The sequence below is a fragment of the Pholis gunnellus genome (genome assembly GCF_910591455.1).
Source record: "Pholis gunnellus genome assembly, chromosome: 4".
NCBI lineage: Eukaryota > Metazoa > Chordata > Actinopteri > Perciformes > Pholidae > Pholis > Pholis gunnellus.
In genome coordinates this window covers 3,789,866-3,810,178 of record NC_136530.1, presented here as the reverse complement: position 1 = coordinate 3,810,178, position 20,313 = coordinate 3,789,866, and the positions used below count along the sequence as shown (strand labels likewise).

Here is a 20,313-nt window from a genome sequence, read left to right as displayed (position 1 = left end):
TTTGAGCCAAAATGTGTTGATCGTGTCCGTGAGCTTCTCCCGCTGCCGTGTTTGTGTCAGGCGGCTGCTCTGCTATCTGTCCTGACTTACGGGTCCTCGGAGGGAACGGTCCACAGGGGAGCCACAACTCCAAGATATACGTTCAACGGTTTTAATGTGGAAGGAATGTTCCGCTCCTTCTCTTCCCTCGTCTGCTTTTCTCTTGCCTTTTTATCATCCTCACGGTCTCTCTCCGCTTCTTTAGTTTTTATCAAAATGTTTTTATAGCGACATCGTTTATAATATCCTCCGTGTTATGTGTTTCTTACCTTGATCTGCTTCTGCACGGCTGACTTTGACATGTTTCTCTTCAGCCTCTGCTTCCTTTTCAGCTCATGTTTTACATTCACACTGGAAATCATTTTGTTCATTGACAAGAAGCTGAGTGACGAGTGAAAGACCATTCAATGTTTACAAAAGAATTTAATTTGATGAAAATTGGCTGTGTGTGTGTGTGTGTGTGTGTGTGTGTGTGTGTGTGTGTGTGTGTGTGTGTGTGTGTGTGTTGTTCAAGTGTCATTAGTGTATCTCTACATGGGGGGAAAACGTAAATCACATGAAGAATTGTTTTGTTACAGGGCTTTGATATAAAATGGCCGTGACTATGTTTACTATAAATACACTGATAAATAACAAAGAATGGCAGAGTGACGACATTGTGAACGTTGGGCCTGAGTAGCATCACACCTCCTTAAATTACCTTTTACAAACAAAGCCAAAGATATTTACATACCAAAGCCAGCTCAGCCATATGCACATTGGACAAGCACGTTGTTGCACAAGTTCATTTTTCTGCGAGGGTCCAAGGAATCCTCCCACAAAGTCCCGACAAAACCCAGAAACGAGTCGACAGTAGGTTTTGGCAAGTCCGGCCGTCGAACCGCTTGACTGTGAGGGACTCTAACCGGCAACACAACTTTACATTTTCCATGCTATAGTTAAACATCCATCGAATGCTTTCTTTGGTTATGGGCGACACTACTTTCAAAAAAAGTCACCTTTAGCTGCTCTGAAGAAATCTCATGTCTTTAGTAAATGACCATTTCCCTTTTTATTACATACAAGAGTGAGTAAAATAGGACACGTGAGAGTAATACTTGATGGTCCCAGGGAGCTGGTTGGACCGTTACTTTCCAGACTGACAGGTAGAGGAGAGCTCTCGGTCTATCGGTCTTCCTCTCAAAGTCAACCTGGGAGCGAGCCACGCAGACTGCTGGAGTCCTTATTGTCTGGCCATGAACACCTGCCACCCCCCTCTTCCTCCTTTCGGCACTGTTGTACGATGGCGGGGGAAGTCCTGGTTCTGCCTTTTACAGTCTTTTGTTTTATGGGTAGATAAAGATAAGGAAGGAAACTTGAGGTGCATCTGATGGGAGCCGCAGTCCGAGGTTTCAGTCGATGGGTCGGATCATGAGGCGGGCTGACTTGAGGGAGTAGAAACCTCCTCCGTACTCCGCCCAGAAGATCCCATCCTGGAATTTGCTGCGGTAAACTCCCCCGCTGTACCACACGCCGTTCAGGTTGGTCTGGCCACACGCGTTGTACCACCAGCCGCCCTTATGGAAGTGGGCGCAATTACCTAGAAGAGAGGGACGCGACATCATAAACTGTGATGGACGGACAAAGAAGGAGCAGCTTACCTCCGGTTGTGTCGCTGTACCACGAGGCCTGTTTAGATAACTCTTGTTGGATGATGTAAAACCATTTTAAGACTCTTTAATGCCAAATATATAGTGATATGATGGCTTTCAAAGAGCAATGAAGTTTTAATTCTTAAGGATATTCAGATATTGGAATTTCTTTAAATATCCTAAATAAATAAAATTATATTCAAATCACACGACCAAAACAATAAATAAAATGGATTCTCAGGCTCCGTTAAACAATATAATATAATAATGGATAAAAAAAGGATTGAGATCCTTTCAATATATCGTACAGTAAGTCGATAAAGTAAAAAGGATTACGGTCATGTAGTACGATAAGTTGTTAACTTAAAAATAATCGAGGTGATGTCCATATATTTATCAGTTGAGTGATTAATCATCATGAAAGGTCGGCCTTTATCCGACTATTATTAGAACTCAAAATGCATTTAAAGCTCATCCCCCCCTCACCAGAAAACGCGTCCTTGTCCCGATCAAGCGTGGTGAACTGTTTGCCGTTGTGGCTGCTCAGCGAGTCCCCGGCGTTTCCCTGGTAGGTGCCGAGCCTCAGCCGGTAACCCTCGCTCTCCGACTCCAGGTGGAAGCTGCTGTACTCGGCGTAGACCTTCTTCCCCGTCCAGTCCTCCAGCTCTATCATCAGCTTGTAGTCGCCCTGTTTCCCCAGGTTGTAGATGTTGTCCAGCCCGAGCCAGTGTTCACCGTCTATGTTCCCAAAGCCTTTCTGTAGGGGGGACAAAGCGCCACGGCGTGTTCACGGTTGTGGTTCATGTTAAAAAATGTCAGCGCTGGCCGACAAAGAGCAGTATTAAATTGAGTTAGCCGACACTGTGCGTGAGCCAACTGCTGAAAGAACGGATCTCTTTTTATTCTGTGGTCGCTGGACGCCAATCTGTGTTCCAAGAAACACAAACTGTAAAGCGGAGCGAGGTTAACACGACTTCCTATCAAGAGTGCTGACTTTAAGAAGTCTGGTGCCGGCAATCAAGTACAATCTGCTTCCCATTGACATGATAATGTGTTACGGCTTTAAACTTGGGGTTTCTCACTTTCGGCGAATTAGTTGCATGGCAGGGTCAACGGTGAATTTGGCTGCAGTTTGATGTATATTTGAATGCATCGAATGCAGAGCTGCAGAGACGCACGTCTGTTCCTGATCCAAACAGCATGCAAGTATTTGATTTCTAAACAGAATCTTACGAACAAGAGGAAAACTCTGACCCGTGCCATTTTTTTTTTTAATTTAGTTTTTGTTGTAGAGAAAACGGGGAGACCAGACATTTTAGTTCTTGCTCAGCTAGATCCTGGATCACATCTCAATCACACGGCTGACGCATGAGGGGAGAGAAGTGTGAACGGATCCTTTCCAGTGGGGTTGAGCTTGTATGTCCCTCTCAGCCGACCGTGACTCTCTGATTGCGTAGATTTGTATGTCGGTTCCCCCGGCTCCAGCTCTTGGCTGTGATTTCGGTGTGAGGAAATCCACCGCTAAGCTGTTTACATTGATGGAGCAAGTGGCCCAAAATGAACCGCTGAGACTGGGTCACTAAGGAATTAGGAAGGGGAAAAGCTGTGAACACAGTTCTCTGTCATGCTTGGAGATATTTATTTAATTTTTCCGCGAAAGAATCGGAGGAAAATGTCGGGACCCCCCTAGTTGTCCCCTCGGCTTACCTTGTAGTTCTCCCAGTTCCGGAAGAAGTTAACCGAGCCGTCTCTCCTCCTTTGCAACACGGTCCATCCTCCATTGTCGAGGCCGTGTTCACACCAGGCTTGGATCAACCGATCGCTGACGTTGGTCTTCAGCAGGTACATCCCACTGGTGGTGTGGCCGGCCTGTCGCACCTGGTAACAGTCTTTGAAGGGGCCTGTGGTCGGAAAAGAACAGAGGAAGACAAAAATACTGTATATGTTTGGTGGTCTGATTTGTAAAGAAATACCTATTGCCATATTCCCATTTTCCACAATTTGTAAGTCAAGAATATTCTTAATGTTCCTCCGTTTACTAAGTATTTTGGGTTTAGTAGTTGATATCGTTTAGCCCTTGGGAAAAACAACGTGTTGAAATGATTTGTACCGGCCAGTAAAAAGCTAGAAATGACCATATAACTTAATGGCCTTATCGATGCTATATCCATCCATTTTGTTACAGCCTCTTGATTTGTGCTAAAACCATCCATTTCCTAAATCATTGTCAGTTTTATCCCCCTGAACAAGTCTACCATACTACGCCTTCAATTGACCAAGATGGCTTCTTTTTTTCTTTTTTTTATCTCATATGCAAAAGTCATCATCATCAATCCAGGCGCTCTAGACGGCAGACAAAGAGAGAGAAGGGGAGCGAGCGTTGGGTCTGAGTGGATGCACCAATGTGGCCACATTCTTTGGAAAATTGCTCCTTTTTTGCTCAAACCAGCCAAACTTTACAAAGCAACACAAACATACATGTGCACGCACACTTATATTGTTAAATGAATATTCACCTGGAGGTAGCCTTCGGAAATAAAGCCGCGTGGCAGCACTGCGCCCAAAAGCTGATGCAGCTGAACCTAAACCCGGCATATTTCCTCTGTTTTCCCCTGTGTGAATATGTATTAAACCAGTATGAACACCGGCATTGTACGGGGGCCTCCGGGGCCCGAAGGCCCATGGAAGATGGTTTTCTCAGCTGAGTGCAGGAGCACATAGGGACCCAGTGTATTGCCCCGGCACAGATACCTAAAACTCTCCAGCACAAGCTTGTATTTTTCTAGTAATGATACGTCTTCATCAGACCTGTCAGTGAGGGGGTTCTCTGACATATTTCTCCTTTTTCTGTCACTTTGTTAGTTTCTTTAAACAGAGCTTTGAGGGGTTGAGTTTAAAAATAATGTCAGTCAACAAGTCATAGTAGTTTAAAAATGGCTCGGCTAGACCAAACTGTGGTCAGGCCATGTGTATTTACAGTAGTAGGGGAACCTACATGGAAGAGAACATATTAGCGGTATTTGGTGACTTTTATTTCGGTTGACCTTTTGCCTATTTCTTCTTTCTGCCTACATTCATCCATGTATGCTAAATCTCATCGCAAAGAAGAAGTACCCCAGTGTTATCACTAGGAATGTTTTATGGAGACAAGAGGTGGAAATATTTCAGGGGGGATTTGTTTTTCTTTTCCTGAAAATGAAACGGTGAAGGATGACGTGTCGGCCACCAAAGCAAATACGATCCGTCCCTGGCTTTCCGTCGTTTGGCTTGGTTGTAGATAAATCAAGGGTGTCCAGATTGAGAGCTTTGTTTCCGCCTTGGACACAAAACAAATAGGCTCTGGCAGTTTGTGTGAGCAGCAGCTTAATGCTTACCATGTCATCCATGATGTGGCTGAGGCCTGTGGAGCTACAGGAGTATTACATAGGAGCTCTCGGCTCTGATGAGCTATAATTGACTATTAAATCGCTAAAGTTACGCTTGAACAGCATTGCTTCAACACTCTGCCATGTTTTTGTCATCTGCAAGTGGAGTTCTTGCCATTTTACCTCTGAACTTGAAAGGCCAATCATTATTAGTGCTTGAAGTGGATCGACGGTGCTGCAAGCTGGTATTGAATACACACTTTGTATTACTTTAAAGCAGAGGTGTAAGAAAATATTGAGTATTGCTATATAATGCTTTGTTATACTGTGATTCTCAAAAACGGTATCAATTTTAATAACTAATTTACATGCAAAGTTTATATCCGGCCAATACTTGATTTTATGAGATGCCCTCATTAAAAAGTCAACATTTTACTCAGATTATCCGTTTATGGGGGTGTGTTCTTTATGCTTTGACAGTTTTCCCTAAAAATAGATTTTAAAAATCGCAATATGTTGAATCCCAACCCCCCTGTATCATGACATGTATCGTATCGCCAGGTTCTTGCCAATACTAGTAACAGTATCGTTAAAATACTATAAAAGAGATATCCTCTTTGTAATGGCATGGCAGGGACAGAAAGCTGATGTTTAAGAACTATTTTATATAGTCTGGCATATTATGTCACCCTACTAAGGAACTCCTCTGTCAGTATTCAAACATTTGATTCCCTCTTTGTCTGAGGGACGTGAGGAATGATTTCATCCATTTCACCCTCTGGTTGTATATACCCTCTGTCGACATTCCCCGCCGCAGTCTATTCGCCAGTCAAAATACAACGGAGTCAATTCAAAGTAGCGTTCTAACTTTGCAAATTGGTTTCACATTGGAGATGATCTCAGATTTCAGAGTCGGTCGATCTCCGTGACAAAAGTGCAAAAGTAGCCTCACTTACTTGATTTGATAGCTTAGTCTAGGGCCGGAGACTTAATGGACTACCATCACTGTGCTCTTCTTGTGTTTACCTTCATGTCTTCCACAGACTTAATGTAAGTCTCACTAAAGCCTTGCAGTAGATATATATATATATATATATCCCCGTTCTCTAAGGTCTTTTTTTAATGCTGTTCAACGAGGCGTAATCCTCCTCCTACTAATTTGGTACATATGCTCAGAGCCGTGCTGCCAATACAGACGGCCAAGTGGGAATCATAGGAATGTATGATTTCAATGCCTCGTTACCGTGCCAAGAATCAGCCCGCTGTGCCTCAGCAATACCAACTGTTGCGGGAAATTACGTTCTTAATTGCAGTCCTTTAGCAATTTTCCCAATTATTTGCACACACAAAACGCTAAAGTACAATTACCTAAGTGATCGGTCACTTATTTCTTCATCATCCCCATCCCCCTTTTTAAAATTGGTACATACCATCGGAGGTAAGTGTTCCCTGTGGTGGTGGAGGGTTGATCCCAAATGGGCTCGCAGTAGGGGAGTCCATGCGCGATTCTCTGGCAAAGGCCCGGTTGTTATGGTCCCTCTGTATCTCGTTGGTGAAGCGATTGTTAACCGGTAGATGCTGCGGTACCACCTGTACCAGCGGGGGAACTACGGGCAGCTCGCCGCGTCCCACTGTCCTCAGACACTGCTCCTCCAGTGCCGAGATGAGAATGGACTGGTTGTTGACCACCCCGGCCATTGTGGAAAACCGGGCCGCCAGCTCCTTGTACCTTGAAGCCAGTCGCATCATCTCCGAGGTCACGTTGAGGACGCGGTTCTCCAGCTGGGCCAGCTCCAGAGAGTTGTCCCTCTTCCTGATGATCTCATGCAGCAGCTGCATGTAGAGTTGGGTCACCCTGGAGTTCATGTTCCTGCTCTCTTTCCGCAGCAGCTTCATCTCGTTCACCAAGTTACCGTCCACATCCACCACCAGCTGCAGCGTCTCGATCTCACGCCGCTGCTTGCTGAGCACCTCCCGCACATCTGCAATGTCTATACGGGTCACTCTGTCCTTGTCTGGCTCTGGGCCCGTGGTGCTTGCACAGATTGGACCTGATGACAGATATGAATTACTCAGGTTACCAAGAGGCTATTTAGAGTTGAGAAAAGCAGAGGATACTTAAATAAGGACAGCCATACGATAAATATCTGAAACTGTATTACAAAAAGAAGTTATCCTTCGAACCTGTGATTTTCTGCTCGGGTACGAGGAAGGTGTAGGAACACTTTTTGTCATCGGGGTCGATGGGGGCTCTTTTACTCCTGATGAGAGAAGGCCCTTTGGTCCTCCGGGCTTCCCTGGAGCTCCTGCAGTAGCTTTCCTCCCAGAGCGAGAGGCACAGCAGGGCGCACAGGCTCCACATCAGCCCCTGCATTGCTGCTGGCTGGTTTGATGGATCGATGGACAGCTGCTGGTGCTCCCTCCAAGTCCCCCCAGGCCTTCCCTGCAAGAACACAAGATCTTAAGACTTGGGACTCTGAAGGAATGTTAACCGCAGAGGTGTTGATTGTATGGTGTTCCAGAGCAAGAGAAACTTATCTGGAAATCTATTTGACACTTTCAAATATTCAGACAATCAGCAATTGTTTCGGAAAGTGTTCACTAAGAGTTGTTTGTGTGGAAAGATTGAAAGACATTTGCTGTTCAGGCCACAGGACGAGGTCTGCGTTCTGTCTCAGTTGGTTCCCCTGCTGACAGACGCCCCATTTTTCTGAGGTCCTGTTGGTCTCCCTCCTATTTAAAAAGGTCTGCCATGTGGCTGCTGGCTGTGCCTTATCTTTGGTACCTTTCCTGAGTCTTTCTTCGTCTTCTTTACTCTGGGGATGAAGATTATTTTTTCATATATTTCCACCCTCTTGTCTTGCATAGTATGAACCTGAATGGGTTTTTTTTTCCCAGGTACCTAGTTCAGTTGTTGTGTCCGGGACGTATAACTAGTAACAACCTCAGGATAAGGATGAGAATAGTCTTTTTATGTTTGATATCATTTGCTTATTGTTTCAATGCAATTAGACACTATATGAAATACTCTCTTCACTGCTTTTGTTATGGTTTTTCTACCTCTGCATCTTCTTTCCAGCAACACGGTCCACGTGCAAGATTATCTTCACACTTGTCTGGATGCAACGGATATGCAAGTCGAAACACTTAATGAACTCTTGGCTCCTGATTTGTGTTCTTAGTGTTTGGTTAAAGGGTCTCTAAGAGGGTTCAAGACCTCCCTTCCTGCTCAGAGATCTGACCCTACTGTCCCGTACGAGCACAGCGCCGCCCTCCCAGTAAAGCACATTGACCCTTAATTCCGATGCAGCTTCCTGTGAGACCGGTTAAATATGCTCACCACTGAGCGCCCGCTGCTCCACGTGGCTCCATACGTTCAACATGAATGTTCAGTAGGAGGTGGTACTTGTGTTTCACTTGAAAGATTTCACAAACAGGCCGCCTCTACAGGGGTGAGAGACGAAAGTGAGGAAAACGGTGTGAGACAAGTTGTCTTCTGCCCTTTTCTAATCCGAGGGGGTGACTGCTGGCACTCCCACCGCCTCCTCCTTCCTCCTGCTGATTCTGGTTCTGTTTCTCATCAATGCACAAGCACAAAAACACTTACACAGACGCACACACTGCTCCATTTAACAGCCTGGCCTGGTCCCGCGGAAGGCCGAGACGGTTTAGCCCTCCTAATCCGCTCCATCACTCTTGAGCCACTCTTTACTTAATGCCACATGATTAAGTCCTTTACCTCCACCCTGAAACCCGGGGCCCCCGCGTCTCTCCTATATGACGCCATTGTGGTTCTTCAGGAATTCTGGCAATTCTGTCACTTGGAACAAAGTGGAGAGGGGACAGGGTTACAGTTACCGCAGATCTCGCTGGTACGCGTAATCTCCCATCTGTATGATTTGAATGCTGTGTGTGTGCGTGACTATCCAGAGACGCCATTGCATTTTCATGCTTGTGTGTTTTTCCAGCAGCAGAATGTGTCTTGACAGCGTATCCAGGTACTGCATCCTCGCTGAGCCGCTAATGACTTTAACAGCAGCGTCAGCAGTGTCGCTATGACTGGCTTTCTACTGTTGCTGGGAGCGCCACAAAGTGTCCATATTTGGCATCATCCACATGCCCCCTTAGCATGAACAGCTCACATTACATTACAGATCATCCATCAGCTGTCACCTCCTTCATTTCCCATCTCTTTCTTCTTTTTTGTCCCCCCATTCTCCTTCCCTTTCTTTCCTGTCTTCTTCTGGAGTCTGATTTTTCTCTTGGGTGGTGGTTCTGGGTACGAGGGGCCTGGTCTCTTTCATGGAACCACAACATATCAAAGACATTCCAGGGAACGTGGAAAGGTCACCGGTGTGTTTTTGAAGGTACAAGGTTTACAGCGTTCCCTCAGAACATGCAGTGCGGCTTCTTTTTTTTTTTCTACCCCAACAAGTGGAAACTAAACCCTGCTGAAGTGCTTGGAGACCAGGAAAGGCCATTGAGCAGAAAACATAAAGTGTTCACCTCTGGGAGTAAAACTTAATGCATGTGAATGTGAGTTACAGTCAGGAAGCGGATACATTGTTTTTGTAGAATGGAATTTTTTTTAAAATACCTGAATCGATTGCAATTGCTTCATATCAGTCTGCGCTGAGGTAGAACTTGTATTGTTCTAGTCTGACTCACGTGACTTCTGTTTCAACAAAGCCCAAAGCGTCTCATGTCACTCGCATCTCTGACTACAGACGCCAAAAGAAATCAACCTTTTGCCGTGCTCTAGTGTTGAGAAAATAAACCAAAATCGCAATAAATTCATACTATTGAATCTTAATACCTGTGGAATTGCAATAATTAATACCTTTTTGAATTAAATTGAATCGGCACCCAAGTATCATGATTGTATCGAATCGGTAGATATCAGCACATCGTCCCAGCACTTCTGCTTTTAGCTCACAATGGAACTATTTAGCTAGTCCTGCATGTATGTATGTGCATTTTTTATGACAGGTTAATGCAAGTGCAGTGCATGTACTATTTTATTTCATTCACGTGTAGTTTTCCTTAAGCTCACGTGTTCTAGTACTGCATGTCTGGAGGAGTGTGCCTTGTCTAGAATGAGCAGTGTTTCCTGTTATTCTGCTGGGAATGCATTGTGAGGTGCTTCCGAGAAATGTTACCGACGATCAGAACCTGGAGGAGCACGAAGCTTTGTATACGATACTACGGAGACAGAACAAGGGAAGGAGAAAAGGAGTGAAACAAAGATTTAACAGCAGTGGATTAAAGATGGATGAGACTAACGATAGAAAATGGACTCTGGCCCATTTTCCCTTCCTGGCCAGGTATCATGAACATAACATGAGCATAACTCTCTTAAATGAAATACTCTCATTCTCCTTTTTAATCTTGACAAATCTGCACTCTTATCTCTGCCTGTTTCTTTCCATTTAATTACTTTCCTCTCTGTTTAACCCTCCTCCTCCTCCTCCTCACTTTCCCTTCCTTCCAATTTTTTGAATACTTTCCTTTCTCTTTGCGTTCTCTCTGTTTTGTATTCCTTCTCCTCTTTCGGTTACAGCTAAATCACTTAAGCAACAGATTGCAGCTACGTTTGAAAGCCACAGGCTGTAAGCAGCGCAGCAAAGAAGAGGAATTGAAAGTCGTTTATTCTCCCTAATATGAGTAGGATTTATTAAATGTCTTGTTGGCTCAGCCCTACAGACAAACTGGTATTCCATTACATCCATGTGGACTACAGGACTTGCAGCAGCCAATCTAACTCCGCCTGTCTTATGTTTGGGCAACAGTATGAGCTTCATAAGTCTTCCAAAGTGCTCTGCTGGGTCCTCACCCTGCTAATAGTTATTAATAGTCAGGAGACGCATGACAGTGACTTTTTAATTGACCCCCCCCCCCCCCGCTGTCCGTCTCTCTCTGCGCCTGTCTGAGCTGTGGTTTAATTTATTTTCATGGCTGTTATTGGAACAGTCCAAGGACGAGCAGAGTTCATCTGTAGCGCACTACCTCCTCGATAAAGCCCACAGCTATTTCAGGTTGGGTTTATTTTTGCTTTAGTTATCTTCCCCCCCCCCCCACACTCAGTCACTGGCTTTCGTTTACATTGTTTTTTCTGTTTAGACGTTGTACATTAATAGTGATCAGCTTTGCTCCCGAGTAGGAGAAATGTTCCTCTTCTGCACGTCGTCAGGGAGGAAATTACCAGAGAACTCATTAAGCTAGACGGCTGCTTACATTTCTGCTAGATGGGGAAACATCCCTTTTTTCTCGTTGGTTAAACCGCATAAAAGACGCCGGTTGTTGGCACAGAAACTCAGCCGCATGTCTCACTGCTGTCCTCGGGTTACTCTGTATGTACAACGCATGCATCATTTTGTCATCCGAGCCAAAGCAAACCGCTTAATGAACTGACAAACAATTAGTAAGAACTGCTTTCATGGAAAATTGGCTCAGTGCAGGTTTGGGCTGTATGTCATTGTCATACTTACAAGAGTTTATCTAAAAGAGTTTCAACAAAAACGATCATTATAACCTTCATGAAGGTAGGATTTGTTGCAGAACTGACTTAGTTGTAGCGAGGTGTACCTAATAAACTGTCACTGTTTTTATATATATATATATTTCATAGATAGTAGAGTTGTTGTGATACCAATACCTGTATCATAAATGCCTCTGATACAGCCTTAAAAGCTGGATTGGGTATCGGCGTTTCCGTGAGTCTATGCATTAGTCCGATATATCACGCGCCCGTATCATTTATCAGATCATTTACGCTGCATAGGAACAACAACAACGCCAGCACGTGTCACAGAGCGAGCTAAATGTCAGAAATATGGCAATTTTACAAAGTAATATCTGTCAAACTAGATAATAAAATAAAGTTCTTTGGCTTTCATTCTCTGTATGTGTTTGCTGTCTGTTTTATATAAAAGGTTTAACCTGAACCAGACCATACGACAATGACGGCAATCATATCACACCCATACAGGGTTAGTTGAATACAGCTGTTTAAAGATGATAATAATAATAATAATAAATACACATTCATGTTTTTAACGCTCTGATGTCTCATCGGTACTCGGTATCGACCGATACGTAAGTTCAGAATCGGTTTTGGAGAAGAAAAATGTCATCGTGACGTATCGCAGGAAGTCAGATAATCATAGTTTATCTTTCCTGAGGCTTTACACTCACACGAAATGAACACAAGCCGGGAGAATCTGTCGTAACGATGTGCTCGTACATTTGGAGTGCGCTGGACTTCTCATGCACACATCCGACGAGGAGCACGAACGAGAGCCTACGAGACTGTAACATTCAGATGCAGGCTGTCCTCCTGCCAGGAGCGTCTTTTCATAGTTTTGGACGCTGTGTAGGGTTTCTGAATTCCTGGTCTCTTGTGGTACTTCACCAGTTCTGATGTGTCAGTCTGTAGCCTGATGGATCGCAGTTCAAAAAAAGGAGAGAAATTGATTTATATTTTTGTCGACGATGTATTTCCCAGCCTCTAAAATCCCCCGGCTTCCCCTCGCTCCCCTATCTGGTCCTCCAGACTTTCCCACAACAAGTCCAATATGCCCTAAAACACACAACCCATCATCACCGGTCAGAGGAAAGAGAGGGGGGGGGGGGGGCGTGTTGGAGGTTTGGATAGGGAGCAATAACATACGGCAGCGCTGCGTTACATGACAACATGGCGCTCTGCCAGCTCGGCTGTTGGTACACAGCCAGAGGCCGAGACCTCCTCCCAGCATCTCATCCACACATGATGTGGATGAGATGAGCCACCGTTTAGGAGTTACACGACCACCTCGGTCGCTCTGTCCCTCAAAGACACAAGTCGACTCATTCGTCTGTGCTTGCTGAAGCAACGGGGTCACACAGCCACGAGTGGGAGAAGGAAGAAGAGCCGACAGCTGAGAAACTGTCCGACTAGTAAAGGAAGAAAGGATGGAATTATAATGAGAGCAAAAGAAAACGGCTGCGTGAGGTTATCGAGGATGTGGGCTGGAGAGGTGAGCACAGCATGACCCGGGGAAGAGGCAGTAAAAGTACTGAGATTATGAAGCGATTCATGAAAACAACACTACACTAAAAACGGCACTAACAACCAGGAAAAACTCATAAAAGCCTCATTAACAAAAATGTAGAAACCTCACAGAGATGAAATACTTTAACCACAGTGGAACAGGAAATACATCGGGGTACGGCATTCGTGGAGTTGTTTTATTAAACAGTACATGTTTAAAGGGAAATCAAGGCAGATACAAAGAGCTAGAATAAGATTTTCTCTGTATTTATAACTTGACTTAGTAATTAAGACATGGGCCAGCCGCTGGAATAATAACAAATAATGAACGATGAGGTGGAAAAATGGAGAAGTGAGATTGAGTGGTTCTACTTAGAAAGACATTAGCTTGTGGCTACCTACCCAGAACCATTAGCTTCTGGAGAACCCCTTTTTAAAGATTAAGGGTTCCATTAACAACCCTTTTCATCCAAAGACCCCTTTTGGAAGAAAGAGTTCCTCGAGGATTGTTTAAAGCATCGGTGTATATAAAAAGGGGTTCTCTGTACAATCTAGATGAAACTCTTGGAATGTCAACGGGTTCTTGGGAGAACTCCTTGGCTAGGTTCTTGTTAGCTGCTTTCAACATCCAGAGAGGGTTCTGGGTGAGATCATTGCACCATAAGGTCCTCCGAAGAACCCCTTATAGGGGGTTGTGGGTGGAGCCTTTTACAGATGGTTCTTTGTAACTTTGTATGTTGGATTCTTGGTAGAACTTTCTGAAATTGTTCCAGAAGAAAACTTTGTAGAAGGGTCTGCCAGGAAGCCAAATGGGTTCTCCTGCTAGTTAGTATTTATAAGGAGTTGTTCATCTTCATGATGCTGTATTACTGAGCAGGGAGCGCCGAGGCCCCGGGGCCCCGGGTCCCCCATCTGTTTTCCTTCTTCTGTAGTGAAACTCTAAACATGTGGGCTGATGTTTGGGGGGTCAGAGGTCTATATGTGGGATTAGGGAGCCGCCCCACCCTTCCTCTCCCCCCCCTCCCCAGCCACACACAAACACAACCGCTCCACAAACCCCTGCAATCAATCGGCCTTTGTGGGTTTCCCCGCTTCCTCTTTTTTTTTTTTGCACAGCACATAAATGCACAAACACGTCGCTCTCATGTCCGAGGTATCCAGAGTTCTTATCTGGCCGTCGCTCTCTTATCCGTCATACTTTGTTCAAGTTAAGGGTTCTAAACTCTCCATCACCCTCCTCCATCACCCATCCTCTTACACAACACAAACACACAACCTGCCCCTCAACACAAACACAGCTCTCCTTGTGCGCACACACTCTCAAACAACAACAGAAATCGGCCCCTCGGTGCCGCATCACCCGAGCTGACAGATTTCCCTTTTCTCTCAAATTAAACAACGAACGCCGCTGAAAGAACAGAGCTGGAGGAGGGTCGGGGGAGAGAGGAGAGCCGGGAGGAGGGAGTTATTAAAAACCGTAAAAGCATTTATAGAAATGTTTTGTTTGTGGAAATGTTCAGATTTGGGAGATAAACACTCGTGTAACCACTCTCTCTTTCTCTGCTTCCCTGAGTCGCACCTTTTCAGCTCATACCTTCCGACCGCACATGCTTCATATTAGTTGAATCAGCTCGGAAGAACATGTTCTTACACACACACACACACACACACACACACACAGCATAACGCTCTCATTTTCCACTGGCCCTACTTAGTTACATACCTCCACTTGTCCTGACCCTCCAGGCTGACCTCTTCCTCCCTATGGCGACCTGTCCGTTCAACTGTGTCCAAGCTCTAATTAAGCGGATTCAAAATGAGCTTCACGGTGAAGCTGGAGACGTGATCGTAGCTCTCTCTCTCTCTTTTTCCTCACAATTCTTTTGCGATTCTTCACCCCAGTAGAGCTACATGTTGCCCTGTAGCTCATAATGTAGTCCGGCTTCTCGTGCTGTGGTTGGGATTTAACCGCATGTTATCAGTAGGGGTTGTTTTTTTTTTTGTACAAGCTCACGTCTGTATCCTGTGTGTGTGTATGTGTGTTATCTGTCACTGTGAGGGGTCCACACACACACACACAGACAGACAGACAGAGCCTCGGGTCACATATGAGACACGATTGGCCGCATGCCCATCTCCCCTAAAAAACAACCTAAAAGCGGGCCGGTGCTGGCTGAGTGAGCTATCAATCCCCCGCTGCGTTACAACATGGTGTGTGACAGGACGGCTGTGGGGCGGCGGGGTAACGAGCTCTGACAGTCCATCGCACATGCACGACCTGACCGCGATGTATTGGCTTGTCCTGCGACAGGCTTTCCGTTTGAAGTCTTTGCTGCTCTGTGATTTACAGTCCTGGGCTTCGGGTGAACAGAATGGTTGGTTTACGTGTGGATCGGTCGTAATGACCCATTTAAAGCTTTCTCCCAGACCCTGTCCCCCCATGCAGGTGAACCCGAGGGCCAAAGCACTGCCGGCACAGAATGTTCTGGGTGTTTCTCAGGCAGCTGCTCCCTCCTTCGCTTTATCTTTTCGGCTTTTTTTCTTCTTTTCCAAGCTGAGTTATTGGAGGTATTGATCTCGTGATTTATTGCTCTACACATGAAATGTTTTCTTTGCCTTTTGCCGTTTTTGGCCTTTTTTCCCCCCTCAAGCTTTTTTGAAGCTCAAAGAGTCGTGAATGTTCTCATGCGTGTGTGTGCGCTATAGTGTCCTCTTCGTGGCCGTTTACAGCATTCACAGATGTGGCTTTGTAGCGAACACAGTATTTTCCACAGATCCCACCAAACAGGCCGGGAACATAAGTGAAAACATTTGAAGATAATTGTGAGTCGGTGATATGGAAGCGCACCAGATTGATGCTGTTAAGTGTTCAAAGCTTCTCCTTTTTTCCCCTATCAGGGAAACGGTCCCGACTGTCCATGGAGTGCATCGGATGGAGGATGTGGTTATGGTTGGATTATAGTGTATCATCCTTTTTCTTCCCCTCACAAGTCTGTTAAAGGGAAAGTCAACTTAAGGATTCCATTGATCAGAGGCGTTCGCCGAGAGACATGTCACCACCTCATTAGTCGTGATACTATTGATCTAACCCTGATTCCACCGGGTTAAACTCCCCCCCCCCCCCCCCCCCCCCATCCTGTTAGTGGCCAGGCTCAGATGGTGCTGTATTAGGAAACCGAAAGCCGAGAAAAAATAAACAAGCCTGGCTCCAAAGCTCAAATCTCCCCATCAGATCAGCCTCCCTCCAGTGTTCTGCTGGAATGCCCTACTTTTCTTTCTCTCTTTAGCTTTCTGTTTCTCTTTAGGTCGGGCGTACTGTGAATTTTAGCTAAATGTTAATAGTTGAGGTGTTTTTCCTTGTTACGTCATAAATAAAACACAAAGGCACCAACACCAGCTCTTCATTATTTACGCCAAAATCACCAAGCACCGTAGTTCTTTCCTGTATTTTCCCCCCCCCACACACAAATGGCACCCTACACCCCCCCTTAACGTCCCTGACCCGGTCTCATTTACATGTGTTGCATGCACACACACGATGCTCTACGTAGTGTATCTCAGGCCTCAGATTCCAGAGGAAAGCCAAAGGAGCGTTGCTAAATGTTTCTGTCTGCTGCCGGAGCCTCCAGTCACGAAACGTCCTAACCTCTCCAACCTCTCAGCCAGAGCTCCCACAGCTGCCCAGACACACACACACACTCACACACACACACACACACTCATACATACCTACACACATGCTGTCATGCTGACACATTACACACACTCCAAAAACAAAGTTGGAAACAGAATGAACTCGGGCAACATTTACCTTCTTTAGTTGTGTGTGTTACCAGTAGTGGGGGTGTGTTCCCTTCAGTTATAGTTTCACGTGTGTGTTGTGTCGTGTCTTCCCCGAGCTGCAGTGCTCAGGACTCATCTCTCTTGTCTCTTTGTCCCCGTCTTCTGAGCTGCTCTCCCCTCCACTTCTGTCCCGCTGTTGGAAAAATCACAGGAAGTAAAGTCTTTTTTTCTGAACGAGGCCCCACTTCCCCAAAACGATGGTCTCCTCTCTGTGGACTCAGCTGTCCTGGGGCCCGGGCTGGGGCATGGTTCAATAGCCGGCCACTTCAACAGACTGAGCTCTGACGACTGATGCCTTGAGTTTTTCACAAAGGATGGGGGAGACTGGGCGAGGGAGGGGAAGGAGGAAGAGAGGGGAGGAGAAGGGGGGGGGTGGGAGTTGGAGATTGCCTTTTTTTTTTTTTTTTTTCTTCCTCTCTGTTTTTTTTGGAGTGGCCCAGCCTACCTCTGATGTCACTCTTATGGAAAAAAAAAAGACAGAAAAAGAGAATAACAGAGCGGCCTCATTAAGTTCCTCATCCTCAACAATGAGCGTCGTAGTTTTAATACAGGAGACGAAGTGCTTGAAGTCTGAGGCACAGGCATGAACCGCTTTGACCCCCCTTTTTTTTTTTGTATTACCAACCCACAATCCCCCTCTTTTTTTTGGGGCTTTCTCCTTTTTAATGTATTAAACCTTCATTTAAGCAGATAAAATCCATTGAGAAAATAGCGAATGGCCAAGAAGGCATCAAAGTTAAGTGTCAAATGCACGTCGATTTCATACGTACAATGGAACAAAGACAAAACATTTCATTAAGTTGCATAAAAACTAAAGTCTATGAATCAACAAAAGATGTTAAATAGACAGTTAGATACAGAAAAAAAGGCATTTTATGCATTTGTGATTAAAACTTGTATTAACTTTTGTTAAAAACTGTCCAGCAAAGATGAGAGTCGAGTCTGGCTTGGTAATAACTCCCTTTTCCAGACTGCACTGGTGGCACCTTCAGCAGAGGGAAGAGCTGATTGTAATGCTGCTGAGGTTTCTGAGCAGCTTCCTGTTGAGCTTCAGCTGGGTATGTGAGATCAGATATAAAGGAGAAGGGGGGGGGGGGGGGGGGGACAGCCCACTTGTGAGCAAAATCCTCACTCCGGGTGAAGTCTGAGCTCATCTGGTCCTTTATCGTCGCTGTCGTTTACTTAAATGTGTTTGAGTTCAGCAGATAGCGAGTGAGCTTTTCTCCATGCTTCTCCCGGCCCTGCCAGTCAGATGGTGTGTGTGTGTGTGTGTGTGTGTGTGTGTGTGTGTGTGTGTGTGTGTGTGTGTGTGTGTGTGTGTGTGTGTGTGTGTGTGTGTGTGTGTGTGTGTGTGTGTGTGTGTGTGTGTGTGTGTGTGTGTGTGTGTGTGTGTGTGTGAGATCCTGAAGATGAGCTCCGGCCCTTTTTATCTGCTGGATCTGGTCCTGCTGTTGTGTTGTTTTTATTTGTACATCTGTGTTTAGACTGCGTGTGCACATCTGTGAGTAAAACACCGTTTTCTGAGCGCGGGTGTCATGTTATCGACTGTTATTTTACAGCTGGACGCAATCTCGCTGCTGCTGTGTGAAAGAAACATCAAGCGAGAGAGAGGAACGGCACACCATCAGTTTGATTCTGAAGCTTGTTAATCTCTGTTTTCAGAATGGCTCCTGGATTTGTTTCTTAATGTTAATATTTATGTAATGAGAGACTAAGAAATCTCAGCTCTGCTCCAAGTCTGCCAATATGAGGGAAGAAGAGACGGAGCATGGGGGGGGGGGTGGACTTGAGTTGGAAAGGCTGAAGAAGATCAATCATCGACTCCAAGGCATTTAGACGTGGATCCATGGGGAGCAGATCAGGACAGAAAATCAAAAAAAGAAGGTCTGCTTGAAACTTCAGCAAATTATTGCGAATATGAGAGTCTGTGCAGGGTTCTTTGTCTCCTTCACATCAAACAAGCAGTCTGTGATCACCAGCTGGTCTTCACGCCGTGAGATCCACAGCTGCAGCTTGCATCAGGCACCAACAAAACACTGGCCCTGTTTGCGATGTCCAGCCTCGTGTTTGCTTTCTAATGAGCTGAGCGTTCCGTGTTCGGGCATGAAAATACCCGATTACCTCGCCGCTGTTTTAGAAAAACGCCTCCGACAGATGGACGGCGTCCTCATTCGGGCCCTCGACTCAATCAAGGATGAGAGGAAGAACGAGATGTAACATGTGGCGTCTTTTTCTGCTTTATTTCAGGGATGTACCTGTCCGATCTGACCTACATAGACTCGGCCTATCCCTCCACGGGCAGCATCCTGGAGAACGAACAGAGATCGAACCTGATGAACAACATTCTCAGAATCATATCGGACCTGCAGAGATCCTGTACCTACGGTGAGTTAAGCTGCGAGTCATTTTCAATGGACGCTGCTGACCTGAAGCTCGATAAATCTAGGGAGAAAGTTGCCAAGTCAGCAACACACTTACGGCACATATTTTCAGGCCTCCCTCCAAAGCGACTCCTTCAAAATGATCATGATGATGATAAACAACAAACATGGCTGTTGTTAGTACTCACAGCTGTCAAGCTAGCAGCGTGTAGAAGACTCTGATGATGGCAGAGTGCGTGTAAGAAGGTAGCCAATAAGTAAATTATGCCCGAATGACACAGCCGCAAATACCACAATGTTTTCCTTTTTAATGCCTCTCTGCCAGCTATAGCCGGGGCCGGAGGCATTTAGTTTTTGTGTTGGCCGGCCGTCCGTCCATCTGGTCCGTTCTCGTTAACCAGATATCTCAGGAACGCCTTGAGAAAATCTTCTCAAATTTGGCACAAACGGCCGCTCACACTCAAGGTGGAACCGATTAGAATTTGGTCACAAAACACGTCTTTTTTTTACTCCCGTAACTCAACAATTTGTATGTTAATTATGACCGTTTTGCAACATGACTGGTTGGCAGAGGCATAAACCCGGGAGGCGGTCCTTCTACTTTTATTAGAGCATCACATTCATTAGCATGTAATGAGAATTTCAGCAAACCAACTCTAGCTTTTCATGTGTGTGAGGAAGCCAGCTCACGAATGGCATTACACGTTTTCACTGTACCCTGAGGTCTGATTATGTCCGTCATGTGGAAGAACAAAGAAATGGCACAAAGGAGGAGGGAGTCTCTGTATCAAAGCCCGGCCACTTCATTTTCTGTGGCCATGGAGACGCAATGAAAGAGTCTCTTAAGCATTCAACAGTCAAAGTCTGTCCTGTTCCCTTTAGTGCTTTTTATCAGATTGTTTTTGTGTGATTTGCAGAGTTTTTTAGATATCTGCCGTAGAGATGTCTGTTATCTCTCTAATATGATGGACCTAGATGGTATTCAGCTTGTGGTGCTCAAAGCAGCAAAAAGATGTGTCTGTCCA

At 45.4% G+C, this 20,313-nt stretch overlaps 2 protein-coding genes across 2 annotated transcripts in view; one reads left to right on the top strand and one right to left on the bottom strand.

Moving 5' to 3' along the window:
- The window catches only part of ralgps2 (Ral GEF with PH domain and SH3 binding motif 2), a 51,370-nt gene that overhangs the window by 20,565 nt on the left and 10,492 nt on the right, over positions 1–20,313 (top strand). Inside the window, exon 8 of the mRNA XM_079157260.1 lies at positions 19,155–19,292. Within this exon, the coding sequence (XP_079013386.1) occupies positions 19,155–19,292 (138 nt within the window). The remainder of the gene's footprint in view (positions 1–19,154; positions 19,293–20,313) is intronic.
- Positions 664–16,975, bottom strand: angptl1a (angiopoietin-like 1a). Its single transcript, XM_079157734.1, has 6 exons — positions 16,876–16,975; positions 7,220–7,478; positions 6,466–7,086; positions 3,378–3,571; positions 2,157–2,427; positions 664–1,618 (listed from the first exon to the last, which is right to left on the bottom strand). The coding sequence occupies exons 2-6, from the start codon at positions 7,407–7,409 to the stop codon at positions 1,431–1,433; spliced, it is 1,464 nt and encodes a 487-aa protein (XP_079013860.1). The 5' UTR covers positions 7,410–7,478; positions 16,876–16,975; the 3' UTR covers positions 664–1,430.

What these genes read in the sequence shown, in the direction of transcription:
- angptl1a (XM_079157734.1), bottom strand. Translation starts at nt 7,409, where the DNA reads ATGCAGGGGCTGATGTGGAGCCTGTGCGCCCTGCTGTGCCTCTCGCTC. An exon ending in ACCCGAGCAGAAAATCACAG is followed by an intron (nt 7,087 to 7,219) that starts GTTCGAAGGATA and finishes ATCTGTCATCAG; the next exon opens with GTCCAATCTGTGCAAGCACC. An exon ending in GGGAACACTTACCTCCGATG is followed by an intron (nt 3,572 to 6,465) that starts GTATGTACCAAT and finishes TTCCGACCACAG; the next exon opens with GCCCCTTCAAAGACTGTTAC.